This window comes from Rousettus aegyptiacus, unplaced genomic scaffold (genome assembly GCF_014176215.1).
Source record: "Rousettus aegyptiacus isolate mRouAeg1 unplaced genomic scaffold, mRouAeg1.p scaffold_m13_p_4, whole genome shotgun sequence".
In the NCBI taxonomy this organism is placed as follows: domain Eukaryota; kingdom Metazoa; phylum Chordata; class Mammalia; order Chiroptera; family Pteropodidae; genus Rousettus; species Rousettus aegyptiacus.
The window spans coordinates 135,401,441-135,422,315 of record NW_023416307.1 but is presented as its reverse complement, the minus strand read 5'-3'; the positions used below and the strand labels follow the sequence as shown (position 1 = coordinate 135,422,315).

Sequence of the window (20,875 nt, the reverse complement as noted above, 5' to 3'; positions counted from 1 at the left end):
AAAAATCGAAGAGGAAGTAATACTTCCCAACTCATTTTACGAGGCCAATATTACCCTGATACCAAAACCTGGTAAGGATACCACAAAAAAATAAAAATAAAAACACAAAAAACTACAGACCGATATCTCTCATGAACACAGATGCAAAGATCCTAAATAAGATACTAGTGACCAAAACCAGCAACATATTAAAAAGATTAAACACTTCGATCAAGTGGGCTTCATCCCAGAAGCACAGGGATGGTTCGTCATATGCAAATCAATTAATGTGATACATCACATTAACAAATTAAAAAATAAGAATCATATGATCATATCAACAGATGCAGAAAAAGGCTTTGACAAGATACGGCATCCATTTATGACCAAAACACTACACAAAATTGGTATAGAAGGAAAGTACCTTAACATAATAAAGGCCATCTATGATAAACTCTCAGCCAACATTATACTTAATGGTGAAAACTAAAAACTTTCCCTCTAAGGTCAGGAACAAGGCAAGGCTTTCCACTATCGCCACTCTTATGTAATATAACATTGGAGGTCCTGGCAAGTGCAATCAGACAAGAGAAAGATATAAAAGGCATCCAACTAGGAAATGAAGTCAAACTGTCACTATTTGCAGATGACATGATTCTCTATATAGAAAACCCTAAAGACTCCACAAGAACACTATTAGAAGTAATAAGCAAATACAGTAAAGTATCTGCATACAAAATCAACATTCAAAAATCCATAGCATTCCTATACTCTAATAATAAAGCATCAGAAAAAGTGGAAAAAATAATTCATTTTACAATTGCAACAAAAACAATAAAATACCTAGGAATAAATTTAATGAAACATGTGAAGGGCCTATATAATGAAAACTACAAGGCCCTATCAAAAAAAAATTGAAGAATATACAAAGAAATGGAAAGATAGTCTGTGTTCTTGGATTGGAAGAATCAACATAGTTAAAAGGACCACATTACCTAAAGCATTATACAGATTTAATGCAATCCTCATCAAAATCCCATCAGCATTTTTTAAAGAAATAGAACAAAAAATCATCAGATTTATATGGAAGCGCAAAAGACCCAGAATTGCCACAGCCATTCTGAAAAAAAAAAAAAAAGAAAGAAAGAACGAGACTGGAGGCATCACTCTGTGCAACTTCAAATTATATTACAAAGCAACAGTAATCAAACTGGCATGGTATTGGCAGCAAAACAGACACACGGACCAGTAGAACAGAATTGAGAGTCCAGAAGTAAACCCATGTTTATATGAGCAAATAACTTTTGACAAAAAAACCCAAAAACATACAGTGAAGAAAAGAAAACCTCTTCAATAAATGGTGCTGGGAAAACTGGAAAGCCACCTGCAAAAGAATGAAACTAGACTGTTGTCTATCAATATATGCCAAAATTAACTTAGAACAGTTTAAGGACCAGAATATAAGACCTGAAACAATAAAATGCATAGAAGAAAACATAGGAACAAAACTCAAGGACCTTGGACTTAAAGAGGATTTTATGAATTTGACCTCAAAAGCAAGGGAAGTAAAAGTTAAAATAAATGAATGGGACTATATCAAACTAAAAAGCTTCTGCTCAGCAAAAGAAATCATCAGCAAGGTAAAGAGACAACCATCCGAATGGGAAAATATATTTGCAAGCAACGCCTCTGATAAGGGCCTAATATCCAAAATATACAAAGAACTCATACAACTCAATAACAACGAAAAAGCAAATGATCCAATCAAAAAATGGGCAGAGGACTTGAACACACACTTCTCCCTAGAGGACAAACAAATGGCTAACAAATATTTGAAAAGATGCTCAACATCGTTAGCTATTAGGGAAATGCAAATCAAAACCACAATGAAATACCATCTCACATCTGTTAGAATAGCTATAATCAACAGGACAAGTAATAACAAATGTTGGAGAGGATGTGGAGAAAAAGGAACCCTCATACACTGCTGGTGGGACTGCAAATTGGTACAGCCACTATGGAAAACAGTATGGACTTAATAAGGAAAGAAAAAAATAATATATGCTGAGTTTGCTAAAATCTATGGTAAGAATGAATCTTCTATGAAAAATCATGAAGAAAAAAAAAATTCATTCTAGTTTTGCTGTCACACTTCAAACTGAAAAGTTAAGCCACAGTGCATGAAAAGTACTTAGTTAAGATAAGAAAAGCATTAAATCTGTGAATGGAAAACATAAACGGAAATACATATATATGACTTGATACAATCTGCAGTTTCAGGCATCCACTGGGGTCTTGAAATCCCCCTGGGTTTGTGATTTGGGACATTAACTAAGATACTATTTATTCATTTGTAAAATGGAAGTAATAGTTATACTACTGGATTTTTAACAAGAATTAAATAATACGTCGGTGTAACAGCACAGTATAAACTTAATATGTGGCATAACAACAACAATAATAAATAAAAGTTGGCAAATTAATCTCATATGAAGAAAAATCTGAGTTGACATATGTATCCATAATTTTCCTAATCTATAGCAGTTTCCCCACCACTTCATCTCTTAATTTATGCTCCAGAGTAAAATTTCATGGAGTTTCAACTCCAACCTACCGAGAATAGCCAGCACCATGCTGTCTTTCAGAACTTCCATGGAGCCTGAGCATACAAAGTAGATAGCCTGCAAAGCATCTCCTTGACGCAGAAGATACTCTCCTGGAGCACAGAAAGAGGTTTTGATGTGTAGAGACAGAGACCTGAGGCAGCCCCGGCTGGCACACTCAAAAAGAGACAACTGTAAGATTTCCTTGTTCAAGTGCATAGTGATGTCAGAACGCAGCTCGTCTGGGAAGTCTTTCAGAAGCTGTCAAGGAAGATGAAAGAGGAAATCAAGTTGGGGTAAGTCTAGTCTAATTTATTTAATTTGCAACCCAACAGGGATGTTCTTCCCACTGTTTTGTCACAATTACATGAAGAGAGGAGAAACCAAATAATCACTAGAAAATGTTGATTACTATTTTGGGTGGGGAGTTGGGGGAATGGTTGCTTGATTTATATGATATCTTTCTTACAGTGGTAGACTGGGGTGTTTCTGGATGTCCACAGAAAATACCTTTGCTGAAAAACATTTCTTTTTACTTTTTTGGTTTTAAAGGCAAACATCAATTTTATCAATCTAATATTTAAAGGTCACACCATTCAATTGTCATAAGAATTGATTCCTTTCAAAAATAAATCCACCTGACTGACCAAAGTAGAAGTTAATGTAAATCATTGGTCAATCCAAAGTGGCATCGTGAAAAAATAAGCCAAAGCAGATAGAGGAAGATGGATTGGGTTTCTTGAGGGATCAAAAAAATAAAGAGATAAATAGGTTGGTAGGTGCGTTCTTCGCTTTTGAGACCTACAGGAGCGCACCTTGCTTTTTACCTTAGCGTAAGTGCTTTCTGCTTGAAAATGTCAACATGAGAAATGCACATTACCTCATTTGAATCTATTCCATTGTTGACTGACCAGGTTGTTTGGAAATATTCGAGCATCCTCTGCTTGAGCTGCTGGGGCAGGTGATGAACACGTATGAAGTCCTTCAGATCCTTAGTTCTAGTGTGATAGAGGGACCATCTGGAATACATCCTCTGTATGATCGCCGTCACATTTCCAAACACCAAGGCATGCATCAAGGCTGAAGAGAACGACACAATGTTAGTGGGAGAGAAATATGATGGAAGAGTTCGCCCCTTCAGTCTAAACATATTTACAGTCTATATATCCTAAATCAGAGCAGAGTACGCTTATGTGGTCATGCTGATACAGCTATTTTGGTACAAGCATTTTGGTGCAGCCACTTTGCCACAGGGTGCATCCTGATTCAGTCGTTTTGATTCCATATGGCTTGAGCACAGTAAAAATATCTTGTAAAAATACTCAATAATATGAAAAATGGGACTCTTTGACCCAGACTTAATCTGCTAGCTCCCATTCTGACTATCATAAACTTTTATTTTGTATTTTATTTACATCTGTATTATTTTAAAAGTTATGATAGTTATGTATAGTTTGAGAGCTATGATGAAATAGTTTTAATAATTTATAAAGTTAGCCATAAAGTTATAATTTAATAGCTATTTTATTGTAATAACAAATACATTTTTTAAATGTCTATTATAACCAGTTAGCCTTTATGGGAATACTAGTCTCTTCCCCAAAGCTATAATTTAAAATTAGTTTAACCTATTAAATGTGACATTTATATTACTAAAGGTATTGAGAAAGTTGTTAAAAATGTAATTGAGGATTTCCTGAGCAAACTGAAGCTGAGCTGAATATGGTTCCAATCCTACCCTCACCACAGCTCCACAGTCATTTTAATTTTAAAGGAGATGCCAGAAAATCTGAGACCATTTGAGAAACAAATAAAGTCACAGAGGAAGAGTAGGTATTCTGCTTAGAGTCATCACTGCCGTCCAGAGCCAGGTGGTAAATATACTCTCTTTTTGATGGGGTTTCTCAATCAGATAGCATTTAATCACCACTTTCCCCTTTCCCAAACCACTACTGGAATGTACTGAGATAGACTTTCTAGTTATAAAAATAGTGATGGGAATGTAAAGTATAGCACAGGGAATATAGTCGATAATATTGTAATAACTATGTATGGTGTCAGATGGGTACTAGACTTATTGGGGTGATCGCTGCATAAGGTATATGACTGTCTAATCGCTATGTTGTACACGTGAAACTAATATGATACTGAATGTCAACTGCAATTGAAAAATAAATTTAAAAAGAGTTTATATATATTGAGAATTTTATGACTCCTTTTTTTAATTTTAATTTTTCAATTGGAGTTGGCATTCAATATTATTTTATATTAGTTTCAGGTGTGCAACATAGTGATTAGACATTTATATAATTTACGAAGTGATCCCCCCAATTAGTCTAGTACCCACCTGGCACTATACATAGTTATTACAATATTATTAACTATATTCTCTATGCTATACTTCACATTAGCATGACTACCAATTTGTACTTCTTAATCTCTTCACCTTTCTCGCCCAACCCTCTAACTCCTCTCCCATCTGGCAATCATCAGTTCGTTCTCTGTATCTCTGTTTTTGTTTCATTTGTTTATTCATTTTGTTTTTTAGATTCCATATATAAGTGAAATCCTATGATGTTTGTCTTTCTCTGTGTGACTTATTTCACTTAGCATAATATCCTCTAGGCCCATCCATGTTGGTAAGATTTCATTTTTTTTTACAGCCGAGTAATATTCCATTGTATACATGTACCATATCTTCTGGTATTTATCTGAAGAAACCCAAAACACTAATTTGAAAAGATAAATGCACCGCTGTTTCATTGAATTGCTATTTACAATAGCCAAGAAGCAACCTAAGTGCCCATAAATAGACCATTGGATAATATATAGATTTTTAAAGTGCCTAATTATTTGTATGAAAAACAGTGGGTGCTCAATTTATTTTCTGCCATAAGTGCAACAAAAGTTATTGTGCATTTTTAACATGCTCAATGGAGTAAAACTTTGGGAAAATAACTCAGATTTAAGATTCTCCAGAAACTTCTTAAACAATTAAGAGCGGTTCTTAGTGGAAATAACTTCTTGATGAAAGAAATGCAAGAATATTCAATAAGTGCCCACTACATGCAAGTATATGCAAGTATACATCTTCCTAAATTTTTAAAAATGAAATGTCTTCTAAACAGGTTAAAAATGTCTAAAAAAAATGGCATTGCTTAACAATTTACTGTTGAATGGTTCTTGGTGAATTCTAAATAGAGGTTCATTCTTCTGTATGGTATTAAAAACACAACAGTTCTGATACTTCAATGTTTTATTTGGAAGAGACCTCTATTTTTGATAAACAATCTGTAAAGAAAAGAACTGATTCTGTTCCAAGTCAAAGAAATCAAACACCAATTTTAGGCTCCATTAAAATACTTGTGGGCTCAGTGTTTGGAAGCCCTACTGTCTGTAAAAATATATAATTGTCTTGTATAAAGATTAAACTGAATACGAAGAACAATTTTATTTCATTTATTTAATACTGCTTTTCTTAATTATGTGTATAATTTTAACTTTGCTTTGCTTAATTATAATGTGTGTAAAGCACTTAAAGTAAGAGAAGTAATATGTTCAGATCATTTAGCATCTTAATTGTATACTATCAATAAAATGAATTACTGGATTAATTGTAGCATTCATAAGTATTGTTGGAAAGTACTAGTCTACACATGAGTCATCATAATTTCAAAGTCTCATTTCAGCATAGAAAAATACTTCTAATATAAGTAGCTAAAAAAATAGTTCTCATAGTTTTTCAGTTTATAGAATTATTATTGTCTCTCTGTCACTGGTTATGATTTTCACATTGGCACAGGGTGTGTGTAAGTGTCAGGCCAAATCATTCCATCTGCTATGAAAGTTTGACTCAAGAACTTCTATATCCAGGTCAGTTTAGAAATTATTTTCCTTTTACTCCTGGCATATTTGATGTATATGGTTTTTAAAGTAGCATGCTAGGCCTGCTGCTGAGTCTGTGGGAGGTTTTTTTTTCTTTGTGTAGGAGTTTTGTATAAAATGTGTTTTGTAAAATCTCATCTTAATATTGGGTCTTTGAAGGAACCTCGATAATTGGGACCTAAGAAGAAAGTAAACAGACTTCAAATGAAAGTGCACTCCTATAGGACTGCCTGGCTTTCTCTTTCTCTTTCCCTTTCCCTCCCCTTCTCCCTCTCCCCCTTCTCCTTCCTGCTTTCCCTTCCCCCTTCTCTTCTCTTCCCTTCTTCTCCATCCCCCTTCCACACCACCTCTCTTGATTTGGAGTAATACTGCTCTCCTGAGGTAAAACATTGATAATTTTTTTTTCCTCTTCACAAATTCTTTATTGAAACAGAGACAGATAACTTTACAGTGGGAAAAACCTGCAGACAAGTAGTCACCATCGCCAATAATGAGACAAAGAGATATAATCTTGTGTTTCAGATATTATGCATTGAAAAAGACACAACATCAATTCTGTGGTATCCTGGCAGAAATGCACAACCTGGATTTGACTATGAGAAAATATCAGTCAAACTCAAATTAAAGGACCTTCTACAAGTAAGTACCTTTTTTAGAAATAAGTAATCTTCAGAAGAGTCCAGGTCATAGAAGTCAAGGAAAGACTAAGGAACTGATTTTCCAGATAAAGAAACTAGAGACATGACAATTAAATGCAGTGCAGGAAGCTGGCTTGGACTGGGGACAAGTGGATAGCTATAAAAGACATGATTAAAACAACTGGTGAAATTTGAATATATACTATAGATTAGATCAGGATTTGGCAAACTATGTATGGCCCTTGTTGCTTTTAGAGTCTACACAGGGACCATTTTCTCCTACATAAAAAGAGACCAGAGCTCAGACTCTGGGTAACTTTAGCCGCCCTCCTTTTCTCTGCCACCTACTTATTGCCCTGAAATTTTCTGCTCCTTGCTACAAGTACACTGGGTTATGGATGGCAGATGGCAGACGGCAGAGAAAACGAAGAGTGAGAACAATTTCCTAGATGATGAATTTAAACGGTGGTGGAAAGACATCTTTGAAACAGCCTGAATTTGTGAACACCATACCCCAAATGGGTCCAATAAAATTGTCAGGATAGCATATACAGGATGAGAGGGCCTGAGGAAAACTTTGACTGCTAAGAGTTTCATTCTACCTTTTGCATCACAACAATGTCTCTTTTAAACTGGACATGTCACCGTGATAATTCGTCTCCACTAGGAAACTTCATCTAACTTTGGAGGCTGAGTCGATGGTCCCATCGATTGGGGCTAACTCATTCAGTGAGTTAGGCAGCTATGACTAAGTATGATAGAAAAACTTAAAGACATGGGAAAGTGTTCTCAATATATTTTGTTTGGTGGCCAAGATGACATGTGTAGTCGATATAAATATTTCAGAAAATAGAGGTATACATGTATAAAAAGACTGAAAAAACTATTTTTTGGTAATGGGATTATATGTAATTTTATTTTTTTGTGTGTATTTTCCAGTATTTTTAAACTGTGCATTATAAAAGGAAAAATTAAAATAGAAAAAGAAAGAACACTGTCTGCCTAAGTATCTATTTCCATTACTAAACTGTGAACTCCTAGAAGGAAAGTATCGTGTCTTAGTCATTTTTGTTTCCCCAGCATCTAGCACAGTGCCTGGTATAATTTAAGTGGGCCATAAATATTTATGAAACTGAAATGAACGTCTGGTAGTTTAAGAATTTCTTTAAGAAGTTTTATAATCATAAGAAATCACTCAGAAAATTTATGAAGAACAGTTCAGCCCCAAACTCAACCCTTCACCCTCATTCCACTCCCCAAAGGCAATCCTTTAAAGTTATTTGTTTTATATCTTATTATAATTATCACCAACATTTTAAACAATATGATTTTACTTCTATTGCTTGACTTATTAAGTTTAGAAAATACCTAAAAACAACCTGATGTGAAAGGTGAGAACTCAGCTTACTGCTTTGCTACCCACCTTCTCATCCTTCACTTGATAGTTATGTTATTCTTAGCTCATCTATTATAACTTTACAAGGTAAAGTTAATATCAAGGATGCACATTGAAAAACGTAGACAAATACCAAATGTGTAGCTCATTGAGATTTCTCAAAGTGAACAGGTCTATGCCCCCTCCAACCCCAAATGAATAAACAGAATATTATCAGCACCCTGGGCCTCCCTTATGTCCCTTTAATAGCCACTAACCAGCCCCTCCTGAAAGGTAAACCACAGTTATAAATTATATTGCAATCAATAAGCTCCGTCTACTTTGGAACTTTGTTTAAACAAAATTATACAGAATGTACTTTTTTGTGTGTTTGGCTTTCTGTTCAGCATTGAGTTTGTAAGATTTATTTATGTGGCTGCAGATGTAATAGTTCATTCATTCTTACTACTGTATAGTATTCTATTGAGTAATTATTTCACAATTTACTTGTTTATTCTCCTATTAATAGGCATTTCCTGTTTGAGAGTCTTACGGTAATGCTTCTACGAGCACCTATGTATATGTCTTTTGATGTATTTGAATATGCCTTTCCTATGGATATACAATGAGGTGGAAATGTTGAGTCACAGAGTATAGGTATGTTCAGATTTGGTAGATATCGACAAAACTGCGGTGCCAATTGACACTCCCATCAATAGTATATGAGAAGTCAAGATGCTCCATATTCTCTCAAACACTTACGGGTTGTCAGTGTTTTTAAGCATAGCATTCTGGTGAATGTAAATGCTATCTAATTTTGATCTTAATTTGCATGTCCCTGATGAATGATATAGAGCACCTTTTTTTATATGGTCACTGTCTATTTGGGTATGGAATTCTATATTTAAAGTGCTTTTTTAAAATAAATTTGTGCATTTTGGGGTTGCACGCTCTTTTCTTAATAATTTGTAAAAAGTTCTTTATATATAATACATAAGAAATAAGAATTCTTTGTCAGATGTTTATAAATATCTTCTCCTGCCTGGTGGTTTTTCTCTTCACATGCTTAATAATGTCTTTTGATAAACAGAAGTCCCATTTATCAATCTTTCTTTTATGATTAGGGCTTTTCATGACACGTTTAAGAAACGTTTGTCAAATCCAAGGTCATAAAAAAAATAACCCCTTATAGTACCTTTTAGAAGCTTTGTTGTTTTCTCTTTTACATTTAAGTCAAAATCCATCGAGAAATAATTTTAACGTACAGTTTTAAGAGTTTAATGTACATCTGACCCAGTAACATTTATTAAGGATATTACCATTTCCCCCTTGCACTGCAGTTTCACCTGTGTCATAAATCAAGTGACCATAAGTATGGAGGCCCGTTTCTACACTACCTTGTATTCCATTAGCTTATTTGTGTTTTCCTGAGACAAGACCATACTTCGTTGATCACTGCAACTTTATCATACATCTTGATTTCCGTAGCACAAATCTTCCAATTTTGTTCTTCTTTATGATTACTTTGACTAGTTTTAGCTCTGAATTTTTACTAATTTTTAGGAACAGCTTGTCATTGTTCAAACACACACGTATACACAAACACACATCTACTAGGATTTTTATTGGGATCGAATTGAATCTTTAGATTAATTTGCGTACAGCTGGTATCTTTATAACATCGAGTCTTAAAACAATCATCATTGCATATCCTTCCATTATTTTAAACCATTTGTAACTTTTCTTACTAATGCTTTGTAGTTTCTATGTAGTAGTATATCACATTTTTAAACATTTATTCCTACACATCTTTTTTATATTTTGTTTTTTAATTATTTGTTACTAGCATGTAGAAATACACCTGGTCTTTGCATATTGACCTTGTATCCATCAGCCTCACTAAATCCACTTGTTAATCTAATAGCTGTGTGAGCTTTCAGTATTACTTCTTTGTTTTGTGTGTTCTCAAAGTTTGCATAGATTTGTCTAGGTATAAATTTTCTGTCATCATTTTTGCTTAATATCTTTGATTATAAATCAGTGATTTGCACACTCTATAATTACAGATGCTTGGAAGCTTCCCCTTCCTCCTGCCTCTTTCCTCAGCCTGTGAGTGCCTCTGCCCTAGAGAGTTATCTGGGGTTTTGGCAGTCACTTGAAATATTTAATATTGTTACTGCCTGCTTTTGCAGTAAATATTGCATCGCTGTCATTAGTAATATCATCAGCTGTGTGTGGGGATTTCTAATGAGATACCTTAGAATTCAGTCCATGGTAATATATACTTAAATTTAAAAAAAAAAATTCACTTGTGTATATTTATAGAAATTAAGTGAATAAAATCAATTTACAGTACATGATAAATGAATATTTTACAAAAGGTTTGCTGGGTTTTACTGAATCCTGGCATTTAAACTCACTAAACCTCTGCTGCCTTATATCTTAATTGGGGTGTTAATAACCTCTATTTCGTAGTGTTTGAGAATTAAATGAACAAAATGTTCAATATAGTGAGCTCTTGTGACTACTTCACAAAGTTATGCAAGTAATTAGTTGATTAAGAAATATTAAGACGAAGGCACCATTTCTCCTAGACTAGGGTAACTCACAATAATACAGAATTATTTCCCAGAAACACAAATTTGGGAGGCTTTAATTAATAAATTCAAGTTACCGAGATGCCATTTGGCATTCAGAACCAATGTTTTCCTAAGTGCTGCTCAAGTCACTTAAATGCTTCATTGCTACTTCAAATGAACACTGGTTTTGCACCAGGATAATTTGCTCAACAAACATTTAACAAGTGACAAAATGACATTATCTAATTATTTCCCATATATTTTGGCCTCATGACCAGCATAACTTCTACTTACAGTGAACAGCAGGGACTAATTTATATTTCAACAATTTCTGATTCAGGACCACTCATAGTATATTAGGTGGATCCATAGAGAATAAGCTCAATTATCTAACACATTCTTCTAATGTTAAATTAGTAGGTTAAACCTTGAGCAATTGAACATTCCCCAAAATTTCCATCAGGAGAGGAAGAAATATGGGTAAATATTAAATAAATATAGACTGTGTTTATTTGAAAAATGCTTGTCATTCGCTAGGCTGAAAGATGGGCCATCGAGGAGAGCAGCAATTACATAAGTCATAATACTGGATATAAAACAGCCACCACAGGGCCTGGCACATTGCAGCTCTTCAGAAAATGAGAATTCCTGTTCTCTGCTCCCTAGGCTCTTACTGCTTTACGTCAGCCAAGAGCCCGTTACAATGGCTGCAGTCCCAGCATGCCTCTTCAGCAACGGTGCCACAAACACTGCCTTTCCAAGAACTTCCAAACTGATCTGGCACTTAGCATTTACTGCCTGAGATTGTTAAAACTCTTTCCACATATTTCAGCCTCTCTCTTCCAAACTGGAGCATAAGCTCCTTGAGGGAAGGTTCAGCTTCATGGTTTTTTGATTTCACCGAAGGCCGGATGACTCATTGCTTAAAGCTCCACATACTCATTTCACATCTCTCATGCCAGGAAGCTGGCAGGAATCATCCTCTATTATAAGGGTCAAAACTCTAAGCAACATCTGGAATTAAAGCCATTAAAATAACAATAATATATTAACAAGCATTTGGGAGAATGATGTGGGGCAACAGATACTAATAGAACTATGGTTTAAGAAAAATGCTTTCTTGGTCCAGGAAACCCACATCTCCTACTCTCCATGACAGCAGCCTTATACTTTGGTAAGTTTTCATTTGTATATTTAAAGACAGAATCTGAGTTTACACTTTGTCTCTTTTATTTACTGATTGCAAAGCATTGGGAAAGCTATTTTATTTTTCCAAGCTTTAGATTTGCCATCTAAAAAATGTGAAAAATAATAGCATCAATAATAGCATCAGAAAAGAGAATTACACTAAATATTTCAACAGAGGAAATTGACTATAGAGTTAGTTTCTCTAGTGTCAAAGGGCTGAATGAGTAAAAGGAGAGTATAGAGGTAACATGGCTAGAATAACTGCAGGAAGGAGCTTCTGACCTTGGAGCTGGATAAACAAAGGGAAAAAAGTGAGGCTATCAGAACAAAGCCCAGAGAACGAGCTACGAAGAGCTACTAGGAGCCAGGACTCTGACTTTGGATGTGGGGGCACTCTCAATGGATACAGAGACCTCTGAGAAGGCCCAATGACACTGTCAGTGTCAGAAGAGGCTGAAGGCTGGAACCAATTGCAGTTTGAGGTGGCCTGCCACTGCAGATACATCATAACACATCAGAATCAGGCAGTCGCTTCTCCCTTCCTCTTGCTTTTCAGTCTCCCTCTGGCTCCTCCTATTGGCAGAAGTATCTGAAGTCAGCTGGCAAAGAATGTTTGCAGAGTCCAAATCTCAGCACACAAAGCAGAACACAGAAGATATGTTTGGAGCTCAGAGGCAATAGCATAATAACTTATCTATTTGATAAGTGGGATAATAATAGTGCTGAACCCTATGTTTTCCTGAAGAATTACTTACTTAGAGTATTGTTATTGAAGGAACTAGTAGAGAGAATGGAGGATAAAAGCAATGAATAAATGTTAACTATTATTTTTGTATTGGTGTTTTTATTTTTAACTAAGTTATCAAACATCCTTACCTTACTGTATTAGAATTAATAAAATTTGACAAGACTGACTTATTTGGGCTTATAAAATGGAGTTTTCAAACACGTAGACACATCCTTGCAATTCAGACTCATGTAATTCACAAACACTCGGTGTAAATAGCATGTTGAGAAAACAAAGTGCCTGGTCTTTCAAAATCAATCATCAGTAAATGATTACTTCTTCACCTGTCCTGAAAAGAAAATTTGTTAACATCATAGACTTTTATTGTTAATCTACATGTCTATTACATTCTTTGTCACTGATATCTTAACTAGGGCTTTTAGACCCTTCCAATGTAAAACAATATATCTCTCTTGTGTATTAGGACAGAGCAACCTTCTTTCTCTTGATATAAAAAATACAATTTCCCTTACCGCCAATTAGCATGGTGCAGATGGAGAAGATCTTTTCTGCATCTGTATTAGCGGACACGTTCCCAAACCCAACACTGGTGAGGCTGCTGAGTGTGAAGTACAGCGCTGCGATGTAGGCACTTCGGATCGATGGGCCCCCCAGGGTATTGTTGCCATAGTACGGAGACTCTAGTCTCTTTCCCAACTCATGGAGCCAACCTGCAATGGGAGAAAGAATAAAAATTTCAACCCAAAATGGAAAGTCCCAGTATCAGCACATCGGGGGTATGATAAATGAACATTTAGGGGACGTATAAATTTTCTCAAGAGAAAAAGGAAGTTAAAAGGAAGTTAACAGCATGAAACTTGATTTCGTTGCTATAAAGGCAAAAACATCACTTTTATGCAACTGTTATCTATAATGCAGACAGCAAAGAAATATGGATTTAAGTGTGTATTAAGTGGGTTGGTGGTCAAAGTTCAATAAACAGGCGACTAACACAAGAAACTACCTAGAGATTGAAACTAGCATTGCTACTCTCAGTAACTGTTATATATTTCACCAGTGGTAAAGCTCATTTCTCAATTGGAATTTTAAGAAACAAAGGGGTTAAGTATGCTACATAATAATCAATAGTAAGAATCCACCACAAGAATCTTGACTTCGGACAGGCGAGATGGTCTTTATTTCTACCCTCTATAAGCTTTCCGAATTCTGTTCACTTGGGCTGGTATCTGTTGTCTTAGCAAGTCTTCGCTCATGTTACGTTCCTAAGGAAGACTTCTCCGCAACCTTGTTCTGCCATTTGGGGATGGAGAGGGAAAACTGCACAGCTAAGAGGTCCCTATGGTAGAAATAGATGCCCCCCTTACAACTGTTTCGTGATACTGACATATATATAAGGCAAAACTTGGCAAGTTAAATGATTTAAATATGTACAGTTTTTTGCATGTCAATTATACTGTCATAACTTTTAATAAAGATGGGGAATAGTAAGTATATTAATAATAATAGAACAGAAATACAGTACAACACTTTAAAATCCTTTGTTGGAAATATTTGCCTTTTAAATATAAAAATTTTATATTTTAAAGTATTCTCACTCCTCCTCCTCTCTCTCTGTAATTGTACTTGTTACAAAACACTGTGACAATTCAACTCAACCTACCTGGTTCATAAGACTTTCGTTAAGGCATATTATTCACTGACCACTACTTATAAACACTTCATTTAATAGCTGCCCAATAAGAACTGAAAAGTCATTATACTTTTTAAATAGTAATAAGGCTTTCATTATCAACTAAAGTTATAGATTGTAGAATTATGCTACGTAATTAAAATGCAAATTTGAAACAAGTGGGAATTCCTCGAGACCAAAAAGAAATGCTTAGTGGCAAGTACTGTGCCTTATTCATCCTGTGTCCCCACAGAAGTGTTTCTTAGCCTTTAGCTTGCCTCAGAAATGTCTAGAGCAGTGGTCCCCAACCTTTTGGGCACCAAGGACTGGTGCTCTTATGAGAATCTAATGCCTGATGATCTGAAGTGGAGCTGATATGGCCATGATGGCACTGGGAAGTGGTTGCAAATACTTTGTGTATAAATCTAGACAAATTTACAAATGCACATGTGTTGCTGAATTGCATCAATGCTGTCCTGTTATTTCAAACTATGACAGAAGGCGAGTACCATTTTTACGTTCACTAATTCATTCACTTTTTAAAATAACATTTATTAAACTCTGCTATTGTCAGGTGCTTTGCTAAGCTCCCCACCAGCTGCTCACCTCCTGTTGTGCAGCCTGGTTCCTAACAAGCCATGGGATGGTATCGGTCCATGGCCCGGGGTTCGGGGACTCCTGTTGTAGAGGGCTTGTGAAACAAACCTAGCCAAGTTCTACCCCTGGAGTTTCTGGTGCAGTACATAGGGAGGCTAGGGAGAAGGGCTAAGGAATTGTCATTGTAATGGGTTCCCATGTGATGCTGGTGTTGCAGATCTAGGGGATCACACTTTGAAAAACTACTGTTCTAGAATAATGTTTTTCCATGCCGATTGCAGCTAGAAAAATTATTTTAAAATACACCTCCTCAGTGCCACCTCCATTAACCGAATCAAAATTTCTGCTGCCAAATCCATGTATGGATATTTTTTAAAAGTTGCCCAGGAGAATCTAATGTGAAGATCGAATGTAGAACCACTATTCCAGAAGTTAGTAAAGTGCTTGACAATAGCAGAGTTAAAGAAATGTTATTTTAAAAAGTGAATGAATTAACAAATGTAAAAATGGTTCTCACCCTCTGTGATAGTTTGAAATAATAGGACAGGATTGATGCAATACGGCAACACATGTGCATTTGTAAATTTGTCTAGATTTACGTACAAAGTATAATGATTGTATTTTTGGATGATAGAGAATAGTTATAAAATGTAAGTTACACTTACATTTGTGAGCTATGCCATTTGTGAGCTATGATCATTTATGTCACCTGTAAATGCTTTGTGAAGGAATAAACTCTAGAATCCAACAAGATTTAAATCTGGACTCTTCCATTTATAGGCTGTAAGAATGACTAACTTAGCTTTACTTTTCTCATTTGTAAGAACAGGTTACTGCTTAACTTGCAGGGTTGCAGTGGGGTTAAATAAGATGCCACATTAAAATGTCGACCACTATAACTGGCAGAGGTTTTGTGCATAATATCTCCTTTATCTTCTATTACTTAAACTGAAACAGGGAAAGCACAAAATTCAGAAAGGTAAGAGAAAATATGAAACCAGCAATAAATTATAAGGAAAAAAGAAGGACGTGGTTCCATAGTGTAGCAGTTGGCTTTACAGAGGTCCTGGGTTAACACCCCAGTGGAGCCATAGCCTATGGTCTATGGCCATGCCACCCTGAACAAGCCCAATGTCTGACCTCAGAAGCTAAGCAGGGTCTGGCCTGGTTAGTACTTGGATGGGAGACTGCCTAGGAAAACCAGGTGCTATAGGCGTAAAAAGAAAAAAAAGTAGTGACTAAATGGATTTGGTAGAACTTAGGGTGGTATGTAATACAATTCAGTATTTCCTAACTAATAGAAATGAGAAGGAGAAAATCCAGGTGACAATAATTCTTAAAATTCATGGAGTTATATACCCACTTGTGAATCTGAAGAAAATCTGATACTTTTCTCAGAACAAAGTACATGCAGAAACACAGTCACAATTCTATATACATTTTCAGGTGGTTCATAAATTCCTGGTCCAAAGACCCAGAGTAGAAAGCTCTGCTCTAGAATTTTTAGTGAAGGGATGTACCAAGAAATAAAGTATGATTTGGTAACCTAGCTTAGTCCTATATGAAAAAATATTTTGAAGTAAGGACAACTTATCTAAGATTAAAGAGTTTATCACAAAAGCAAATCAATTGTGTATGTTAAAAATATTACTGGTATATTTTATGCACTGTAGGAAATGAGTCAAGACACAGGTAAAATCAAGAAACGGAGATAACATCTGAATATATCATTGTATTCAGGATGGAGATTTCTGCACACTAGTACTTGTACAGGCATTTGACCTAAGCATTATGAAGGACGGACAGCCATGGGATGCTGAATGTTTGGCTGCTGGGTTGGCTATTTCTCATGTGTCTTCTAAGTTGTGTTCTAAAAGGGATATCATATCATGTCTGCTCAACAAAGGAGTAATTAAAGGGGCTTGTCCCTTTTTTTGCATATTGTTCATTTCTGCTAATTATTAGGAAGTCTGAGCAGCTGAAAAATGTCTTTTTGCCCAGAGTAAATATTGCATGACCTAATTTTTGTTTTAGTTGATGCATAAAGAGAAAAGAAAAACATGGTAAAGCCACTGCTTCCTTTCAGCTGAATCAGCTGTACAATTAGACCATGAATTAACAACTAGATCCATCTATAAATCTTGAGTTGGATTAAATTTTCTAATAAGAAAAAAGCAAAGAAACCTAACCAGTACATTTAGTTAAACTCCTCAATTAGAAAAAAAAAAAGTGAAATATTTATGCATTTTCAGAATCAAATAAGATTTCATGTAATTCAATTTCCTTAATAAAATAGGATGAAAGTTTGTGTTAGGACATATAAATAATACAGTATTGAATTATATTATCACTCAAAGCCTGTTCAGTTACATATGTGTGAAACTGTTTCAGAAGTGATTCAGGGAACAAACACAGCCAAATAGACCTACTTTTGTTAATATCTCTTTTCTGTCTAGCCGACTGTTCTATTTTCAGAAACATCTTGTTTTTTAAGAAGGGTTGCTACTAAACTGTTATAGCTGATGGAGCAGAAGCAATAATGATGATGAAAAAAGCTGGTAACATGGAAAGAAGGTAACACCCACAAATCCGGGGATTGGCTCTGTGGGCTAAATAAAACTTTTTCACAGAACAGCTTGTCCAAAATGAGAGCACATGTTCCACTGTAACAAGACAACATGTCACTGTACTGTACAAAAGAAGCAATTTAACCAATTTGGAAGCCAATTTTTTTTTTTATGCCAGAGAAACTCATCTCCGAAGGAAGGGATGTCCTAGAACAGTCTGTCTGCTTCTGCTCAATTTCTTTTTTCTAAAGAACGTTTTGAATAAAAAAGCATACACAACATAAAGTAGAATCTAAACATACTGAATACCCCACCATATGATAACAAGAAGATATAAAGTAATCCTGTCATTACTAAAACAGATTAGATAAATGAAAGAGTAGATTTGTGAAATATCAACTTCAAAGATAGAATGACTCTTGATGATCATGCCCAGAAGAGCCTATTATTTAGCACGATAATTCAAATCACTGTATACTTATCTTGGGCTCAGTATTTTGATTAATTACATACTTTTAACTCTAAACAGGAGTTCCTTATTATTTTAGTTAGGTTTCCTACAATAGTATACTTACTTTTACTGTGCTTTTGTGTGTACATCAGTTTCCACAGGTGTGACCTGCTTTATACAATAGTTACTTTCTGGAAAAGTTTGGATTATATTAACATTTGGCAAATTAACAGCTATTTTAGGTTTAATAAGAATAGAAGTATATTATTGAAGGAAAGCCTATGGTGGATCTCTTCGGTAATATAAAATACTTTAGTAGTATGAAAAAAAAAGCCCCGTAAAATATAAGCTTATTAAATCAGATTTATATGTGTGTGTTTGTTTGAATACAAAAAGAGAGAGAAAGAATTAGTACATGCACAATCACACCTATAATTCAAAATGGTATTTTACTTAATTTGTTATGAGCGGACCACATTGTAATAGGTTAGCCAAAAGCAAGAATGGAGCCTGGGTCAGGATCATCTTGTTATTGAGCTGGCACACAGTAGGCTTTTTACTGTTTCCTGTGTTCCAGACACTCTGCTGGGACAGTACATCTTCCATCTCATTTATGCACACTAACCCTATGGAAAATGTATAATTATCATCCATAGTTTAATTCATTATGTCATTAATCGTTAACAATTTAGATATCATTATTCCCATTTTAAAGATGAGAAAAATAAGGATCAGAGAGGTTAAATGACTTGTTCAAAGTGGCGGTGCCAAGATTTTAATGCAGAACTGTGTGCTGTTAGAGCCCAAGTTCCTGACCACTATGTCATAGTGGTTCGCATGCTGGATTTGTAGGTCCAAGAGGACCGGTGTTGCAGTATAACTGAATGCCTTTACCAGTGAGGTGCCATTTTTTATTATGGTGTACATACATAGTAGAGAAAGAAGCAGTCTTGGTTAAGGCTCTCCAGAAGCAGACACTGAGACAAAGCTTTAAGTATAAGTAATTTATTTCTGTGTTGGTGTTACTAAATATCTTTAGGAGACAGTGGAGCAGGGACTCAGGGAAGGGGAGGCAGCCAATGAAATTTGCCCAGTCAAGCAAGTTACCACTATAGGCAATTGGAGCTCAGTCCCATCAAGAGCCCTGGGACCAGTGGAGAACACACACTCTTGTTAGAGCAGGGGAATATATGCACCAACCATCAGTCATCAGTGATTGACTACTGCTCCTAGGGAGCATTAATGTTCCAAGAGTGCCAGTCCTGCTAGCAGAGGAGCCTTCCACAGCTTGGGCCAATGCCTCAGGCATAATTACAGATCTTAAAGACTGAAATCAGTCTTTAAGATCTGTATTTATTAGGGGACATGGTGGTGCCCCAACATTTGCAACAGCAGCCTAAACTTAGTAAACACAAAGTATTTTGCTATGTTTTCATATAACATTGTTTTCATCCAACTCTCACAATAACTACTTTTTATTTTGTTTTGTTTTTTTAACTGATAGAGTCTCAACAGAGAAGTCGAGTAATTTTCTCCTTTCTTTCAGGAACTATTAGAACTGAGAGGCAAATCCATAACTCTCTAACTTACACATGCTTATAAAGAGGTTATCATTTAAAATTAGCACTTTAATTGTACTTGTTGAAATCATTATTAAATAAGTTTGTTTTTTTCAGTGCCCACTTTTGCTTTTGAGTGGGGGAATGTGTCCCGAAAGCACAAATCACATCAGAGAAAACAGAATTATCCAAACATAATCCACAACATAGACATGGAATAACGTGGCATTTAGAATGTGAATATTACTTCAACAGTGATTCAGAGGTTTCTAATGTAAATTCTAAGCATAGAAAATAGTACTATTAACATTTGCTTCCTCTCTATATATAATTTTGAAGACCTACTTAATCCTCTTGGACTACATTAGGGTGAGACTGTGATTCTTGTGAGTCACAAGGCAGGAGGTGGCTGGCTGGGAGAAGCCAACCAGTGGGAGACAATGATTGTGTTGGGTACAGAGTGGTTTCTTCAGCTTTCAGAGCAAATGGCTGAGTATGGACTACTCAGTTGCAGATCTAAGAGAGAGATATCAAGATAAGCATCAGAAGTCTGAGTGTGTGCATGTGTTCATGTGTGTGGCAGGGGGTTGGCAATGATGAGGTATCTGTGAGGTATTATATTTACAATTACCCTCAGAAAGAGTTATTAACCCTGAACATAGTATCAGAGAAAAGCTTGAGACTTTATTTCCACTGTCTCTTAAAATATCTACTCTCTACAGCACTGATAAAAAAAAAAAAAATGAACATCTCCATTTCTTAAGGTTCACCTAGTGCCTGCCACTATAATTTTTGTTTGTTTGTTTAAACAAACTTTTTATTTTAGGAAAATTTTAGATTTATATAAAAGTTGGAAAGAGTACAAAAAAATCCTTGTATATCCTTTACCCAATTACCTCTAATGTTAATATCTTAACATTTGTCAAAATGATGAAATTTACATTGGTATATTACTACTAACTAAACTAGACTTTCTAGATTTTAATGTAAGAAATAGAGTTCAGGAAAAGTTCAGAGACTTATATTCCAAAACTTAT

At 35.3% G+C, this 20,875-nt stretch overlaps 1 protein-coding gene across 2 annotated transcripts in view; it reads right to left on the bottom strand.

Moving 5' to 3' along the window:
- Nucleotides 1–20,875, bottom strand: part of KCNH8 (potassium voltage-gated channel subfamily H member 8) — a 298,686-nt gene that overhangs the window by 59,602 nt on the left and 218,209 nt on the right. For both annotated transcript variants that reach the window (XM_036219525.1, XM_036219524.1), the window contains 3 exons: nucleotides 13,508–13,705; nucleotides 3,463–3,662; nucleotides 2,594–2,843 (listed from right to left, as the gene is read on the bottom strand). In XM_036219525.1, the coding sequence (XP_036075418.1) occupies nucleotides 2,594–2,843; nucleotides 3,463–3,662; nucleotides 13,508–13,705 (648 nt within the window). The remainder of the gene's footprint in view (nucleotides 1–2,593; nucleotides 2,844–3,462; nucleotides 3,663–13,507; nucleotides 13,706–20,875) is intronic.